The 18,557-nt window shown below is 38.6% G+C and overlaps 2 protein-coding genes across 3 annotated transcripts; both read left to right on the top strand.

The window, feature by feature from the left end:
• Positions 1–10,059: 10,059 nt before the first annotated feature.
• selenoe (selenoprotein e) lies at positions 10,060–12,250 on the top strand (the record flags this gene model as incomplete). Its single annotated transcript, XM_079366664.1, has 4 exons — positions 10,060–10,167; positions 10,683–10,759; positions 11,030–11,108; positions 11,921–12,250. 4 exons carry the CDS (start codon positions 10,060–10,062, stop codon positions 12,062–12,064), a joined length of 408 nt encoding a protein of 135 aa, XP_079222790.1. The 3' UTR covers positions 12,065–12,250.
• A 2,387-nt stretch (positions 12,251–14,637) lies between these two features.
• LOC306835893 (transmembrane protein 17A) lies at positions 14,638–17,442 on the top strand. 2 transcript variants are annotated; one of them, XM_079362675.1, is made up of 4 exons: positions 14,638–14,842; positions 15,492–15,598; positions 15,796–15,882; positions 16,977–17,442. In XM_079362675.1, the coding sequence occupies exons 1-4, from the start codon at positions 14,716–14,718 to the stop codon at positions 17,295–17,297; spliced, it is 642 nt and encodes a 213-aa protein (XP_079218801.1). In that variant the 5' UTR covers positions 14,638–14,715; the 3' UTR covers positions 17,298–17,442. The 2 variants fall into 2 exon arrangements, with proteins under 2 accessions (XP_079218801.1, XP_079218800.1); XM_079362674.1 differs by having other exon boundaries at positions 15,769–15,882.
• Positions 17,443–18,557: the final 1,115 nt, after the last annotated feature.

Genomic DNA, 18,557 nt, shown 5'->3' with positions numbered 1-18,557 from the left:
CAGAGTTATTCGGTCACAGCGGCCCTTCAAAGAGCCAGAGGGGAACCCAGGAACTGTGCATTTGGCTCCTTCAGGATGGTGGGACAAGAGCTCCTTTCATGGAGGAAAAACAGTGGAAACTTTGTGCTAAGGAGTCAATCACGCGCTGCATATGTGTCCTCTTTTGGCGGGGAGCAGAGGGATATAGCAGTACTGGGCCACAAGGCAGTGAAGGAGGATGAATGGGTTAATGTATGGACAGGTCTTGTGATGGGTAATTGAAACCAGATGGCAAAGTGGCTTTGTTTCTGGGTTCTAGACCCTCAGCACGGTGTTCTGCTGACTGTGTACTTTCTATATTACACATTGAATGATTGAATAATATTCCCTCAGTAGTGTAGCGTAATCAATCTGTTTATATAAATATATAATTATATAACCCTAGTATGATATAAAATTCACTTTTGTTCTTAAATCCAGTTATGATGTTGCCAAGAAATACAGGTTTTTGTGACTTTCAAAGAAATCTCTGAAGAGATAGTAACTTCTGTTTGTTCACTATGAACCACCTTTCCTCTGTTTTCTCTTGGGCATATCAAACAGTTTAATCAACATTTTAAAAATGTGAAGACATGCTTAGCTCCTTTTTAGCATTAGCAGCATTGCTCAAGGAAAGAACATGTTAGTAGTTTCCATTCATTCTTGGTCTCCAGAAGATGAGCTCTTGGATCTTTTGTGGTTCTTACCCACCACTAATCTGCAGGACACAATTTACAATTTCCATTATTATGATGTTGATAGTCCAGGTCCAAAGAAGATCTTTACAGAGCACTTTTTTTTCTCTCTGACTTTTCCTCTGACATGTCAGTGAGCCACAACGTTTTAAAAATATTAATGTCTGAAGCACCCTTGATATGCCTGGTCCCATGAGGAAGAACTATCAAGACTTTTTGCTTTTTAAACGCTGGAATGTTTGAAAACCTCTTTGAAAAGGCTCCAAGATATTTGGAGGATATCAGGGGTATCAGGGTAAACCATTGTGAGCTTGTCTAACCTTCCCTGTCACACCATCAGGGGGATTTTTTTATTATGTATTATTTATTATTTAAATTATATATATTCACAAGCAGAACAGCTGTTGACCTTTTCGTTGAGCTTCACCGGGAGATGGACTTTATTCTAAAGTATGAGCAAGCATTGAATGAATTGTTGTAAAATTGTGTCACCATGACTCTGTTTACTCATCGGATCAAAACTTTAATTTGTTCAATTCACTGAGTACCAACTAAGGGTAGAAAACATACAAAACTTTTTTTTTTACAACTGTTAAAAGTAAGTGAGAAAATGAGTTTGTTCCCAACACTCAAAGCTTGATTTACTCAGATCTTCATTTGTTTGGCTCAGTTTGTGGACTTGGTTTTAAGTTTAACTCAGCTACCAGCCTCTAAGTCTCCAATTCAATCTTTCTTAAAACATCCTTGACAGTCCATCAGCCAAACCACATACTGGAATCCTCCTCAAAATCATCCCATTTTTCATGTGACAATGGCTTGAAGTCTGATTCATTGCCAGGATAGAGAGGAATGTTGACACAACTGCCTCCATCTGCCTGTCCTCAACTCGCAGATGGAGAAGATTCTCAGCTGAGCACACCAACACATGTTCTCTGGCTTTTCATGTTTGACATGTTGCGGGAGAGTTGCAGCTTAGAAATGTGCATTGCATGTTACTGTGGTGCAGCATTTCAGGATAAACTGTGTTGACGGGGCATGTGTCGGACTTGTGATGGATTTGTATTCCTTCTGCTTTGAATGGTTTTGAATGAGAGCGGTCTGTGTATGATTATGGAACTTGGCCTTTTCATATCCCCTATGCAGTTAGCTCAGAGTAATAGTTTGTTCGTTTTATTGACTTGGTGTTGAAGGTTGACGTGTGAAACATAAATTCGTTTTGGCGCTGCAGCGCAGGAGAACACAAAGAAGTGACTATCCAGGATAACGCAATGCATGGTCAAAAAGTCAGGGTTAGGAGTGTGGGAAGGGGGTTCAGTGACATGTCGGCTGCCAGTCTAAACATGACTTGGAGCCCGGTCACCCTCATCATGCCAAGTCTATAGAAGCAGCAAAGCTTTAAAACTCCGGCCCCATGAGTCAGCCAAAAGCCCTGGACTCAGGAAACCTATTCCAGTCCCTGTGTAACCATGGCAACGGGAACAGATTGGAACCACATCTGGTTGCCATTTCAGTCCCTGCAAGGAGAGGAAGAAAGAAATTTATGAGTGAGGGGGAAAAAGACAAATATTTTCTGCAATGCAAAGCAGAAAGAAAGAGGAGTCAAGTTACACTTTTAAAAAGGGGTTGAAAATATTAATCCTACGTCGACTCAGCCAAAAGACGTTTTTTCAGCACCCATTTAGATATAGGAAAATGGTTTAAGCTCTACTCCATTTCAGTGGAAAGCTTGTAAAAGTCTGTCGTACTTTAGCAAGCACAATCTACAACTAAGTACTCGCAAACAAGTACAAGTATAAATGTGTTTTAGACGCCTGCAAGTTCTTATTCAATGTTAGAAAGACATTTTCTGTGCAAATCCATTTCTTGTTTGAAAAAAACCCAGATTTGTTGTGCAGTTCATTAGTTAAATGATTCCTTGAAAACATTGATTTGAAACAGAAAATGAGTTTGACATTTACAATTGAAAAACACTTACGTGTGCTATATTCTAACAGTTTCACTGTCTGACATAAATGTGTCTGACAATTTCCTCAAGTGCAGTCATTTCCTCAGCTGAATCATTGCGTCAGACGCAACCAGAGGAGATTTGCAAATGCTGTTTTTGTCTCTTATCCCTGTCGACTTGCTGTCTGCGAGAGGCACTATCTAATTGCAGTCCTCCTTGCACGTTAAATGTTGTTTCTCAGCCCTGTGGAAATGCAGTAACTATGAAATGACACTTACTGGAAATGGAGCTGGTGCTTTTCTTGAGCCAAAACCGCTGAGAACTGAGGTCAGCTCACAACCAGAAGGAGGGAGAGGGAGCAGTGCCAGCATCAAATGTATGTTTATAGATTTCCAGTGACATCTACTCACTCTGCGATTTAAGACCGTCATTATAATAGACCTAAAACTCACTTACAGTGGCACGGAGCTAAAAAAAAAAAAAAAGAAAGAAAGAAAGTAAGGCAGCTCTTAATACACATAAAAAAACCCCACTGCACAACAAGCCGACCTCCCAATGAGATGCTTAGTCAGACGGGCTTGTGAAGTCCTGAAAAATAGGTCAAAAGAGCGGAAACTGAGTCTCAGTTTGGGATGGAAGCACTTTTCAGTATTGTGATTAAACTCAATGTAAAAATCTGAAAACTACTATTAGTATAACCCAATCTGCTGCGTCTGTGACGTTCCAAACTACTTATAGTTAGAATAATGATGCGTCCGTCTGGCTCAAAGTTAGGACATGGAGCTTCTGGAAGACAAATGCAGACATTTTTTTTACCTTGACTAGTTGTATAAATGTACAAATGAATATGAATAGCCAGAAATGTAATTAAGCTGTTCTCTCTTTCCAGCTGGAGACTTCTCTTTCCTCTTTATTTTCCTTCACATGGAGGGGTGCGCAAACAGTTGTCTGGAACTTCAAATTGCCTTGGATTTTTCCCCCTTTGTCAGCACAATTCTGTGGAACGAGTGCATCAGGGGAGAAGGTTTGGGCGGCTAATAGAAAGCAGATCAGTCAGATGCTCTTTTTCTCTTTTTCTCTCTTCTTCTTTTGACACTTTTTAAAACCCCTCTTTCCTTCTCCGTAGCCTATTTTCCTTCTCCTTCATTCATCCCCCGCCCCATCCTTTATTCCCTCACACATCCATCCATCCGCTATCTGTGCCGTAAAGTGGGACTTCAGACTTCATAATGTTGCTTGAGGTTTCAGCTTTCACATAATTCCACAGGCTGACCCAAACTTTTTTTTTCTTTTTTTTTTCCTTTCTGCTTCTCACTCAGTCTAACCTGGAGCAGCAAAGAGAAAGAGAAAGCTGCCGGTTTAGTCCAGATATTGGGACGGAAAATGATCACAAGACCCAATGTGTCTGCCCAAACCAAAGGAAAATAAGCAGATGGCTAATGTTTCTGTGCACTGAACCCTGACTGTCCTGACAATCAGTCCTGTCTGTGACCGATGAACTGTAGCATACAACATCTTTGTTGTTTGAGACACAAACTTTCACCTTACATGTTTTGCCAAAAACAGTCAAAGAAACATATGCGGTGCAGAGTTACTCAGCTTTAGCCAGAAGAAACATTCTCCTGTTTTCAAAACTGCATCTGATTTGTTTTATTGTGACTCATAGGTCAGGATTTTTCACACTTTCTTATCCTACAGCAGAGACTTTGAAAAGCATAACCTTAATATGTATGCCTGAATAAAACACTGTATGTGCCTGCATTCTACTGTGATGTGAATGGAAACAATGTTTGCTGTATATCAACCGTCGCCGTGGTTATATACTGGTGTGTATGTGGCCCTCGCAGCTCTGTTCTACTTCGTAGGACAACACTGGAGCCATTATGAGGAGCCATGTGTTTCTGATTACCTCTGCACAGATTAGAGGGAGGGGAGCAGTGGTTGCTGTCTGCTTTACCCCCTACCACCACCACCCCTCCGCCCTTCTCAGCTACTCTGATGTGGCCAGCAACTGGACATCCATCAGTACAAATCCCTCTGTCGCCCTCGCCTCCTTTCCCACCTCTACAACGAACCTTTACATCTGCCTTGATGTCACTACCATTTTCGTACATCACCTTGCTCCGCTCCCTGTTTAGATGTGTAAACACTGGGATCTTTGTCAGTGAAACTCTTCTAGCTTGACCTACATATGGTGCCAGAAGCAGGCAAGCTGTCACCGCTTTGTTCCTGAGAAAAGTGCTCACATTGCTAAATCATGAAACAGTGTTTGGCGTTCAGTGTGGCTACGGAGTGAGACCACAGAAGACAGAAGTGTTTTGTTTCTTGTTGATTCAGCAATGTGATACTAACTTGACCTCAACATGGAAGTTTGCGTTTGATTTGCTAACCTCTGGGGATGTTAGAGGTCAGAATGAGATACAGAACAAGGCCAAGGAATCGATGATATTCTCAAGTGAACTTCAGCAGCGTCATCAAAATACATGAACCCAGATAGTAAGATTGGAGGAACACATTTAGTCAAAAGGCCACTTTGGAAAAGCAGAAGCAGTTATTTCACATCACTGATAAGTGTCTTAGAATAATCAAAACGTACTTTACTTTTTTTTTTAGATTACATACCTTACATACTCTCCAAGAAATACATTCAATGGCAATGACCTCTCAACACATCATTATGTGGAGTTGGCATTGAATTGTAAAGATCATTTGTTAGTCAGAAGCTTTTGACAGTTAATTGACTTTTTCACATTAGCATTTGAAGTCAGTTCAGTTTGTGCTTCAACGATGTTTTCTTTTTCAAGGCCCTTTCAGAAAATCATTATCATCCCTAATTCAGTCTATGTTTCATCACGCTTTCTTAATGAGCCAGATGGTGTTTTTATTTTTATTTATTATTTTAAGCAAAGCTCCATACCCACCATAGGGATTCAAATTGAATGAAAATAGGCTCCTTACAAAAACAGTAAAACCTTTTTAAGGGCTAAAGGCCAAGTACCCTAACCTGACCAGTTTTGCAAAATGACACAAAAAGGGAGTTGTAGAGGAGAAAAAGTTATGTTGTTGCAAACTGAGCCACAATAATGTTGTTTTAACCAGCAGACACAGAAACGTGTTAATCTCTTCAAACATCAGGAATTGTCAGCTTTATGTGTATTTATTGAGATTCTAGTCAGTTGAGGACTGTTTGAAACTGGAGTTACGTAAGAGTATTCAAATATTTACTAAAGCAATATCATGGGGATATATATTAGTAATATAGTGGTGATTTCCCTAAATTTGAGACTAATAATGTAGTCTGCAAATACATGTAAATAACTTTAAAAGTAAGCAGATTAAACACAAGGTACACACACTGTATGGCAGACATTTTTTTGTCTTTTTTTAAATATACACAGGTCTACCACCAAGAGTAAATGTGTTCCAGTGTTGTTGCACAAAATCAGACAGAACATTCAAAACAGAACCTTTCTCTTTCACCTTCAACTAACAAAGTCATTCGAAACAAGGTCACTGGCTGCAAACCATCTTTTACAGCAGAGTTTCTCTGCCAAGGCCGGCAGCCTCTCAGTCCTCTGCAGCCTTTCTGACTGTGTGGGGGAAAACTGGAGCCACTTATTTTAGGTTGTAGGTTAGAACCAACCACAAGCTAAATCAAACTCAGTGACGTTCTCATTTACTCCATGAGCTGTACTTTAGCTTACAGTTACTTGTCACGAATGAACATCTAACCCCAAGTCCCTCTGGTGTTGTTTCATTTAGTAATTATGTGTAATTCTGCCTGATTTATCAACTTTTCGACAGAGGTCAGTCACAAAGCAGCGTCGTGACAAACTAACACTGCACTATTTACAAAATGTGAAAAAAAGTCCCCCAAAATTAAGAAATGTTTTACTTGGATTTCTAAACAAGGTCTTGACTTATTAAAAAAGTTATGGCTGAAAAAAATACATTTATCACTGATAGAGGATAATGTTTTGCACTATGAACCTAGACCTCCACGAGGTTATGTCCACTTACAGCACATTACAGTGTGGAGCACACTCATGAGCATTGTACTTTCATTGAATGAAGGCCTCCACATGGCCCTCACTTCTTTTAACACTGCTCCTCTTCTTCTTCTTTATGAGCAGACTGCAGCGCAGCAGGGATACAAGCAGCAGGCTCCCCCCAACAGTTGCCCCGAGGCTCCAGACAGAATAGAGTTCACACAAATACGTACACACAACCACAGATAACAGTTTATTCTCAAACGTATATTTATTCATCTCCCTTTCTGCATCATATAAATAAACATTCCCTTTAAAGCACACAGATGTAGATTCCTCACAATAGCATATCATAAGCGGACAGACACTCAGCTAATGTCACGCTGGCTGGTAGGCAGCATCCGGTGCTTAGGAGAAACAGGAAGTGTGTGTGTCTTTATAACAAGCTACTCTGAGGGAGGCAGGATTACAGTGAGGTGTTTCAGTGTTTGATCTCTTGCCAGCTGCAAGTGTTGCAGCTTGCAAAACTACTGGAAAAAGTGGCAGTCTGCAAATTTTCAAAAAGTTTTCATTGTCTGCTTCCCTGTTCTGCTTTTAATAAATGACTGTGTTTTCCCCCTCAGTCAGCAGATTAATAATAACAACATCCCCATTTTTGGCACACACCGCATGATGTAAACTGAAACATGCTGATTGTGAACACATATGTTCAACATCCACACATATAGATCACCCAACCCCCTCTGCTCATGGTTTGTTCTCCCAACTCTCATCAAGCTTTCGTTCTCCAAATAAAGTACTTCAATTCTTACAGGACAGATATACAGTACTTTACATTGTGTGAGAATCCAGACTAAACTTTAAATAACAGAAAGATGCAGACGCAAAACTCCAGCGAGAGAAGTGGATTTACGATGGCTGCCGAGGGGAGGAAACCCCGTTAAAAAAGGAGACTGTTTTATTGCCATTTGACACTTAATCTCAAACAGTACAAGCAGAAAGACTGAGTGCAGAACTCAGAGTTCTTGTGTCTGGAAAAGACAGAGATACAGAGATGGTTTTTGCTTCAGCATTCCAGGCAGGAATAGTTTATTTTTGTTGGAAACATAATTGTCTGTGGCGAGGATTTGGAGTTACATTTTACCCGCCAAACTGCCTGATGGTGTACATTTGGGTGTTGTTGCCCTCTTGTGGTGACCTGATGTACTAGCATTTTTTTTTTCCACAACAGAGGACTTGAGTAAACCCTGAGTGGGGGACAGATGTTTTCTTTACACAGGGTGTTAACACAGTGCAAATGTGCTTTGCTGTCATGAGGTCTGATTTCACACAGAAGTACACAATGGATTTAAGCATTTTTTCTCATGCAACTATACAACACAGTAAGGGAAAAGAGGAAAGAAAACAAATAAGGCCTTGGGTTTAGCAAGTTGCTTATTTGCACTCTAGTGCTAATGTTATGGTCTGTTTTGGTCTTCTTTGGGAAACAAACAAAGAGTACAAAGGAGAAAAGTCAGTTTATAACTAAGGCTTTGCATAAAGGCCTTAGCTGTCATCAATTGAAAAATACACCTACCAACATCTTTAAAATTCTTAAAATCAAATTCGCTTTCATATTGTGGTGGCTGGTGGTAAAAGACCCCAAGAGAATTATAACTAAATCAGCAGTCTCCCCAAGCTACTGCAGCTTTAAATTGTCTCTTCAGCTTCACTGGAGGCCTTTTTGGTTAATTGTCATTTCGCTGAATTAGCATCAATTCCAATCATGCTTACAGCAACTGTTTTCAGGAAACAAACCAAAACATCTGTATGCTGTAAGTCCAGCACTGAACAACTAGTAAAGTTGCAAACAGCAAAATGTTACTGGAATACAAGGAAACACGCAGCAGTTAATAACTTGAATATGTTGATATAGTTTGGATAAACAGATGAGGTTGAAACATGTAAAAGCCATTTAAATATCTATCTTTGGTGTTAAGATTGTACTGGACAGAAAATGCTCACAATTGCTGATAACTCCTTTTGGTTGTCCAGGCTGTCTCCAGTTTCTCCCTGAGGACAAACAAGTATCTTTTCTGGACTCCAATTATCTTCAAACTAACTTTCAAAAAACATTTTGATGCTGTTCTTAATTCATAGGAAACTGCTTTAACCAGCAAATCTATATGAAAGTGAAAGTGCTTTCTATAAATAATTGGTTAAAAAAAGACCCCAACCAGAAAAACACTATATTTGATAATTAAGTACAATCTTTGCAGACAACCATCTCTGTGTTTATATGGGCAAAGAGTCCAAAGAGTACTCTTGATACATTACAGACCATTAACTCGAAACAGAAGAAATCATACACACTAATGGTTTATGGTATACATGATTTTCTGTTTCATGTTCAGTTTAACAAGCAACAAAGAATTAGTCTTTTTCAGGTGCTGTTGGTCCAATCAGCATGGTAATTATTTTTTGTATCAACAACAGTTTTATTTTTTTTGTGTGTGGAGAGTCCCTGCTTATCCCAACATATGTTCAAAACAAGCTTGTTGGAAATCTCGATGTCTGTCTATTGGTGCCCAATAAAAAAAAAAAGTTTTTTGTTTTGTTTTTTTATCACTGTTTAAATATCAAAGTAGTAAAGATACAATATGAATGAATCGGTTTTACATTTTAGTTTAGATCTTCCTATCTACAGTATCTACGAAAACAATCTACTCAGAAAGCATTCTGAAGTAAATGTGAAATTCTTTTTGGATGTGGTCATCAACACTATAGTCAAAAACAAATCGTTGAGTGAAAGAAGAGGACGGTCCAAATTTAACTCAGTCTGTATTCTGTTGGCTATATGACAAACTCCTCCTGCCATTTTCCTTTTCGTACAAAAGTCATGTTTTATTCAATGATTATTTTGGTAAAAGGGACACAAGAGCACAACTCCTTGCCATAAAGAAACCTTCACAAATCCAGAATAATAAAAATGTGTTTTTCGGCAGCTTTGAGAACGTTTCTGGATCGCAGTATTCATCAACCACCTGCATGCTCTGCTGTGGGAAAAAGTGATAAGAGTGCAGATGTTCTGTGGGTACTGTGGACCCTCAGTGACATCTGATGTGGAAGAAACTATAAACTATAAAACCAGGGGTCTCTGCATGACTTTTGAAAGATTAAAACAGCTCAATAACTAAGACTAAAGTTAAGGAATATCATGTACAGACACTTAGTGTGCTTGCCATGATCATAAACGTTTTTTTCATAGAACAATCGTACAAACAGGTAAGAAAAATCAAACACAGGGAAGGCACTGCTCCCCTGTTGAAATACATCATGGTCTTAGCCAAAGTGAGAAACTCTTCAAGTGGATTAAAGGGTTACATATTGATGCTTACAACTCAGGCACAATCACTCAAAGGTAGGCATTAAAATGTGGGCCTATTTGGTGATTGCTCTGGCTCTTGCTGTTCGAGCAACAGACATTAAAAATGAAACAGAGGTTGAAGAAAAGCTTGTGATAGCCCGAGGGAAACTGCTGGTGAGTAAAATAAATAAATAAATAAAAATTACCTTTAAATGTCACAATTTCATGATTTTAAATTTTTCAGGAGACCTTCTAAATATAAGAAGTTAGGTTTACAAAATTGCAAGGAAAGAAGGACATTTTCACACGTTGAGAATTGTTTTATGAACGGATTACTTACAAATGTTAAATCAATAGAGTTACTTCACTAAAAGCCAAACTAAGTTGGGTTTTTTTTGACAAGAACACTTTTGCATTCATCACTGTAACATTCACTAAAAGGTGATGTATTAATCTTTAGAAACCGAGGACAAACCTGAGAGAAAATTGAATTTGGATTTGTCAGTTAATATAGGAGTTAGGGGGCAAATAGGGGATTGATTAAGTATACAGGTAAGCTGTGCACTGTCATGTCAATATCTAGTATGCTGAGATACCAGTCCTATTTCTGGCACCTTTGATCACACAAGAAATGTGTGCACAACATTAATTGTCATGTTGTTTCAACTACTGTGTTGTTGTCCCTGCAGGCTCCCAGTGTGGTCGGATGAGGCATAAAGAAAATGCCAGAGCTCCATCATTTCCTCCTGGAGCGCTGGGCTTTGTAGTATCCTTGTGCTCCTGTGTTGGTAAAACCTTACTTATCCTGAACAAAAAAAACACCACAGACTTTCTCATGACCTCTTTCATAAACAAAACAATGTTCTCAGCAAGTTGCCAAATCTGTTGCCAGCTCTGAGAGCTTTCCAAAAACTCTCCTTGTCCAAGTTGAAATCATGTTTGTGAGTGAGTTTAAAAATAGCCAAGCAGATGGAAGTGCTTTTATTCTCCACTGTTTACCTGTTGTTCCCCTTGATCCCTTGTTTCCTGCGTTCAGCCACAACTTGGAATATGATTCATCGGAGGAGAAGAATCCCCGTCTGATCTTCTATAATGAAAAAGACGAGGTTGTAAAGGTGAGATGTGAGTTCGGGGATCTTTTCCTCGTCTACTTTGTGTTGGAGAGCCAGAAAGACGAGACACATTCATGTGGGCAGTTTTTAAGACTTTCTGTATCTGATGTCACATTCTCTGACAGATAAAAAAAAAAAAAGTCACTTGGTGTGTTTGAGAATGTGAGACAGTAAAAAAAAAAAATACAGATGGTGTGAAAGAAGTGTCAGAGAGTGTAAATATCAGGGCTTCTGGCAGCTGAGGAATATTTTTTAGTGTTGAAACTGGATAGTTGGAATGAATACTGATATGAGAAGACTTTTATGCCTTTAAATTATAACTCTTAAGACTTTCCCACAGGCTTCACCCACCAAGTCTTGGGAAGATTCCTAAACCTTCATTTAGACCATGAAACTGACAATAAAAGTCTTGCTTTCCCTAAGTGTCTCTTCCAAATGCACATGAGCGCCTTTTGGGATTGTAAAGCAAAAGTCTTCTGATCCCTTTTGAAGCTTATGTCGGAGTTTTTTCTTTGTCACATTCCGTGCCTTGCATTAGTTGTTTTCGTTTATTGTGTCATAATGTGGGAGCTGTGGGACTGCAAGTTGACTTTAAATGAAGAATAACTTCAGAGGCTAAATGTGCTTCCATATCCAGCAGAGTGCACGTTTTAATGAATATCCTTAAAAAAACAAAACAAATGAATGTACCATAAACTAATGTGAATCAATACAGTTTGTCTACACACACACAATTTTTTGCACAAACTGAATTTAAAGTGCTGCTTTCAACATTCTGTGTGTCTGTATTTGCATGTCTTTTCCTGACACATCAGACTGTTCCAGTGAAGAAAATGAAATCAGACGAGATCAGCAGCCTGTTAGAATCACTTGGTTTCTACAAGAGGTCCCAGAAAGGGGAAGAGGTGCCAGAGGAGTTTCAGCACTTCCCCTTACGTACCATCAGGGATGAGCTGTGATGACATCCTGTGGCCAAACATTGCTACTGCACCAGGGCTGCATTAATGACGAGTGGCGCTGCAAGGCCTTGACATGAAGCCAGGCACCATCCTGAAGAGTCGCTGGCCGGGTGCAGCGAGCTGTGTTAGTCATTGCTGTGTCAGTGTGTGTATACTGAATTAGAATTAAAAGGCTGTACAATACCATGATAATGACTGATTAGATTAATTAGTGTGTCTGCAGTCTACACTCAATACTATTCTGGTACACGGACAACAAAGCAGAACACAGTATGTAGGACACTACTGCTTATTTTTCTCAGTAAGTTTTTTTTTATTAAAATACCCAAAGCCATCAACTCCTGAATGGAGAATCATTGGAGGATCATTTGAATAGCAGTTTTCAGAGAAGGAAACATAAAAGGATACTACACATCAATGAGACCTGCCTCATTAACATTCATCTTATTGAAATCTTATTTTATTTTCTAACATCTCATTGATATTGCAGAGGATGTTTGATGCAAACAGATCTTCAGTAGCAATAGCTTGTCTAGCTCATTATTTTAACATGTAATTTATGATTTAGGCTTGAATCTAGTGTACAAATATTACTTCTGGGCAGTATTCATTTATATTTAGATTAAAATGAATACGGCCTAATGGTCAGCCTGACGACACTCATTAACCCTGTAAAACAACGACAAAGAGGTCGAGGCAGAGGGAGAAAAACACACAGGCCGAGCCTCACAACACTTTAGCACATGTCCTGTCGGTCATGGATTGATTTAATCCAAACTGAAGAAAAGTAATTAGAATTAGGTGGTAAAACAGGATGCCTTAAAGTAACTTTTCTAACGTGAATTATGTATGATAATCATATTTGCTGCACTATTAGTGCAGCAAATATGAAAGGACTAGATGATAAGCTTCCACATCTTATTCTAATAATGTGATCATGTGGCTCTGGGCTTTAACAAGATCACATACTTAAACAGTATAAACATTAAGACTCAAAGAGGCCTAGACAGTACATTGGAAATAATTTTCCTGTAAAATAACAGTAAACAGCTGCAGAGACTCCAGCTCTTTACTGTTCATTTACAGTATGAATATGGTAAAATGACTTCACAGTAGTTGGCTGTAAACAAGAAATATGGTATACTTCTGTATTTCTACAATTGACAGAAAAGGCAGCAGAGATGCAAGCAATACACTGTAATTTTACAGCATGAAACAACTGCCTAAAATATGCTTTATTGTGATACACAAAATAGGCAATACAAACTTGAAAACATTTAAAACAAGTTAATTTTATTTGTGAGGGCAATGTCCACATGAAAGCTGTGACTGTCAAATTGACAGTACAACCACAACACAACAACCACAACAACAAATAAACAAAGTCTAATGTGACCCCGAGATTCCAGCTCAAAAGATTTTGAGTAGGAAACAGACATAACCTAGAGTCTACTTTAAACTTTTAAGCCAGTCGAGGGTTCAATCCCTGGCTCCTGAAGCTGCACGTCTGTGTGGTAGGTAGGAAAGGGAGGAAAGGGGGTTTAAAGCACATCCCCCTTCTGCATTGTATCATAATACCATTAATTGTTGCTTATTATAGTAATGATGATAGTAGCAATAATGATGACATTGTGGATGATTTTTAGTATTATAGCTATATCAAATAAAACATTTTTTCATTTATATTTGTTGTGTTTATTTCTATTCCTCATTCTTACCCCTCTCATTTTCTCTTTGTCTTTCAACAACTTTCTGTGCCTCTGTCTGTTTTACTCTCTACCATAAATCATCAACAGAGCGCCCTACTTCTGTTGTGACTGAACTTGCAGCGCGTTTCTGCATTTGCTGTTGTTTTCTGAATGTGTGTTTTTGACTTCAGTTTTGGTTCACTATTACAGTAAACATCCTTAATCTTACAACCTGACTGATGAAATCTAAACCAAAACATGAACTTAATGTAACTGTGTCAATGTAGCTGCTATGTTGACTGTGAATGTTCTTATATGTTCTTATACTGATTTTATGTATCTGGAGAGCCCAAGGCATATTTCCACTTCTAGTGGACAATAAAGATGTATTCTATTCTATCCTTGCAGCTCATTTGATGCTAATGCATTTGTTTTGCCTTTTTGCAGTGTTTGTGTCTTTGCATTTGTTTGGAAGTTTGCATTTGCTTTAATAATTTACATTATAGTTCATATATATAAATACATAAATTTAAAAACACAAATAAATGAGTGTCTACATTGCAGATGAAGCAATAGTTACCAGACACCATTATGCATTGTTTAGGTTTTACGTTGTCCTCTGTTTAATCTCTGTGAAGCCATTATTTATGTCGATTTCGATAATTAGATAAACATATTGACGGAGCATCAAAAATGGCCTTTCAGTTCCTAACAAACTGCTGTCCTGCTGCCTCCTCCTAATCCAGCCCCCACCCCACACACACACTATAATCTGATTAGCAGTGGTGTCTGCCAGCATGCGTCTGTGTGTGTCCATTTGCAACTCTGCCTTCATGCTTTTGTCTCCTTGTGTGATTGAACACACAGTGAGGATTAGCAGCAACGTCTGAGGCACAAGCAGAGTTGTTGGCTGTAACGTTTCCTCATTCTTTGGCTTGGTCATGGTCAGCAGCTTTACCCACGATGCCTGTGTTTTACTCACCTGTTCCAGAGAACCTGCAGTTAGGCCTGAGCTACATGGGAGGCTCAGTGTTCACCAACAACAGGACGGCAGACAGCGACTTCAGCAGGGAGCAGGAGGACGCCAATGGTTGGTTATTTACTAGAGAGCTGCACAATGATAGAGGTTTGCGATAACAGACAGGGAATATATCTGCTTATTTGTAACCAAAACCAAATAACTAATAGTGAGGGGTAAACATAATCATGGGACCACTATTCAGAACTGCTTTGACAAGATCAACATTACCAGTTGATAATGAGTGAAATGAGTTGAAGAGAGTTGGATGTTGTAAGCAAAGCTTTGTTATTCATAGTTTTTTTTTTTTTTTTATTAATTTTTAATACCGATTCTGTTTAGGAAATAATTTTAATTTGATGAATACCACTTGATTTTATTTATTTAATGTTTTTAATCTCTGTTGTGATGCATTAAAAACTATTAAAGTATAAACTAATAATTTCAATTCATAACTGAAATTGAAAATAATTGAGAACTGAGAATAACCTCTTAATTTATATTAGTTTTTTATATGATCTGTGTAAATGTTTCTGCTCTCATTCTGTTCTATATTAAGATCATGTCTAAAAAAACAGAACTAACTAACCTGTTTGTAGTAATAGATATACAGTATATAATTATTATTATTATTTTTTCTTTTTTTTTGAGAAAACACTTCACTGTGTTCATGATAGTGAACCAAGCTACTAATAAATATATTACTGTCTTTGCCTTGCAGTGGTCAACGAGCTTGTTTCCCATCTTCCGCTGCAGATGATGCTCTACTTCAACATGTTCTATTTTCCCTGCTGGTGGTTTTCTGCCATTTTCATGTTGGAAGTTAAGGTGAATTTGGTGTCCCAACAAAATCCTAAAAATATAAATACTGCTTTTTTTATCTGTTCTGGATTTACACTGACTAGGGGTAGATTAGATCACATGCAATCGCAACAATTGTTTGGTTCATTGTATAATTTTGATACATCTTTGTTTATGATATTGAACTTTACTCCCAGTTCTATTATCTTCCGGGATACTACCAGGCTCTACTCATCACTGGCATGATTCTCCTCACAGTCATTGAGGTTGTACGGCTTTACCTCGGCTACATTGGCAACCTAAAAGAGAAGGTAAGTTACACCGGATCCTGTCCGAGGCAAAATGCAGAGCTCTCTCAGCACTCCTGAATAACAAAAGGGGCTGCTTTGGTATCATGTGCAACCACTCGGCTGACTACAATAGTCCATAGAGTTTTTGTTAATGTGTTTGGATGTGAAGGTGTGTTAAATTAACATTATGATTTAATGTTGAGCATAATATTAGCAGCAATAGCATAATATTTGGGGCGGCTGTAGCTCGGGTTAGCAAAAAAAGTATGGAGGTTGGTCTGGTTGCCAAAGGGGTACCAGGTCACTTCCCAATTACTGCCCAGGTACCCTTGAGCTGCTGAACCCCCCAGCTCTGGTACACTCCCTGTGTAGCTATGTGTAGCAGCCCTACTCTGACATATCTCCATAGGTCCTTATTTGTGCATGTGTGTGTGAGAAACATGTCAATAGGTGTAAATCAGAATTTTGTTTAAACCAGAAAACCCAGAGGCTATATTTTAAGCTTAGACAACATATTAGATGACTCATGTCTTCTCTTTGACAACAGTTGCTAAGCATTCAGTCACCTCCTTGCTGGTATTATTGTTAGCCAGGAAGCACATGAATGCTAATGTTTTTTTAATGGAATGTGAGGCCGAAGTAGTCTTAAATTGGAAAAACAAAAAAAAAAAACAGCATATTTGATACATTTGAGCATTATGCTACTTCCTAATATTATGCTAAGCTATGGATTGCTGTGATAAACTTTTTAAAGTGTTTTAGGCTAAAACAGAATGTATTCATTGAAAAAGCTGCATATAGCTTATTTGCTACTTTCAGACAGCAGCAAACCTTAGCAACACGCACCACTTGCTCTACCATTACTTACATTAGCTGTTGTATAAAACAAGGCTCTTTTGTGTTTTTAAATTTTTTGAAATACCTTTATGAAAAGACAGTATACCAGTATAGTGTAAAAACAGCACTACATTGTTAAACAGCATTTGAGTTTCACACTCTAAGCAGGATGTAAGATGTATACAGTGAGTGCAAATATGTTCAATGCCTGAGTGACTATCTTTACATTTTTTCTTCAACCTGAACTCTCTTGGCCTCCTCCCCATCGTTGTCATCAGGTACCAGAGCTGGCAGCCTTCTGGCTCCTGTCTTTCTTGTTCCAGCTGCCAGTGCTGCTGTTCTTTGTGACTGATGAAGGAATTATCATCCTGCCACTGGAGAGAGCTGTCCACTCCCTCTACCTCCTCTTCCTGTTTGCAGAGATCCTGGCCTCCTTCTTGGCACTCAGGACCATGACCCGAAAACTCACTCTGCTCTTCCATCTGCGCCAGTTTGGCAAGGTGCAGAGCTTTCATCATGCAGGGATGAGCCCTGTGTATGGCCTTCCATACCATCGCAGTGTGCTGCCTGTGTCACCAGCATATGATATGTACAATTAAAATATACATATAATGGGTTTTTTTTAACTTGTACTTGTAAATATTTAAAATATTAGGTGTCTTAAGCATTGTTATTTAGTGGACTTGTGTTTATTTTCAGCCCCTGCAACTGCATTTTGAGCTTTAAAGTAGCTGTTTCCCATAATAATTCTGTAAACTATGACAATGAATGTAAATGTTTACAGTCATGACATCGTATGTCATCGTATGTCATCATAATAATGTGTTTATATATATATATATATATATATATATAAATGTGTGTGTGTGTGTGTGTGTGTGTGTGTGTGATGTATATATAAAAGCACAAGTAAAAAGCCCCTTTCCATTTTATTAAAAAAAAAGCCACATGTTGATGTTTTAAAAGAACATATAAAGCAATTTTAGCCACACTCTAAATGTCCAAACCTGATTCCTTTTCTGCCCAACTGTCATGCAATGGCATCCCTTTTCACAGCAATGGAATACAGTACCCAATTAAACGAGAAAAAATGGGCTCAGAATAAGAGTACGATTTGTGAAGGTGCTTTTATCAGGGAGTGTTCAAGGCTTTTTTCCTGTCTCGATGATGGATGATGAAGGCTGAGGTATCGGTGCAACAAAATTGTTTTTGTTGAGACAGATTGAATGTTTTGCCCACAAGACAAGATTAGACTTCAGGTGGAAAGGTTCTTAGGTTTTTGATGGAACCAATGAAAGACTCAGACTAAATGTTCCCAATTGATCTTTAAGTAATTCCAACTGTGTATAATAATATTGAGACTGATAAGTTTGAAGCAAGGATTAATTTACTTGATGCTTTTATAGTTAGAGTTTACAGATGACTGCTGCAGAATTGTGTTAAATTATATGACCACACAGTGGCAGTCAGCCACCAAAAGAGGGATGAGGAGAATATGACAGCGCTGTAAAGTGCTGTGAGAACAGATTATCATGCAGCACATGTCCTGCACAGGAAAGCCTCTGGCAGCAGTATAAACATCAGGCATGGGCACACTCGAACATGATAAATTGTTTGATAATCTATAACTCAAGCTTGTATACGTATGGAAATGTATTTACCGTAAATTCCGGACTATAAGCCGCTACTTTTTTCCCACACTTCGAGCACTGCGGCTTCTACTCCGGTGCGGCTAATGCATGGATTTTTTATGGGGGACAATGAGCTTCTGCCGCAAAAACATTTGACTTCGTCACGTCGGATCTTAATATCAGTCATTTTGCGCTTCATGCACGCACCCTCATGATGGAAAACACACG

Source organism: Symphodus melops (assembly GCF_947650265.1).
Source record: "Symphodus melops genome assembly, chromosome: 1".
Classification (NCBI taxonomy): Eukaryota; Metazoa; Chordata; class Actinopteri; order Labriformes; family Labridae; genus Symphodus; species Symphodus melops.
The sequence above is the reverse complement of the archived record's forward strand: the minus strand, read 5'-3'. Positions and strand labels throughout refer to the sequence as shown.

Coding starts and splice junctions, on each gene's coding strand:
- LOC306835893 (XM_079362674.1), top strand. CDS start 14,716: ATGCCTGTGTTTTACTCACCTGTTCCAGAGAACCTGCAGTTAGGCCTG. Junction 15,599..15,768: donor TTTTCATGTTGGAAGTTAAG/GTGAATTTGGTG, acceptor CTTTACTCCCAG/TTCTATTATCTTCCGGGATA. Junction 15,883..16,976: donor TTGGCAACCTAAAAGAGAAG/GTAAGTTACACC, acceptor CGTTGTCATCAG/GTACCAGAGCTGGCAGCCTT.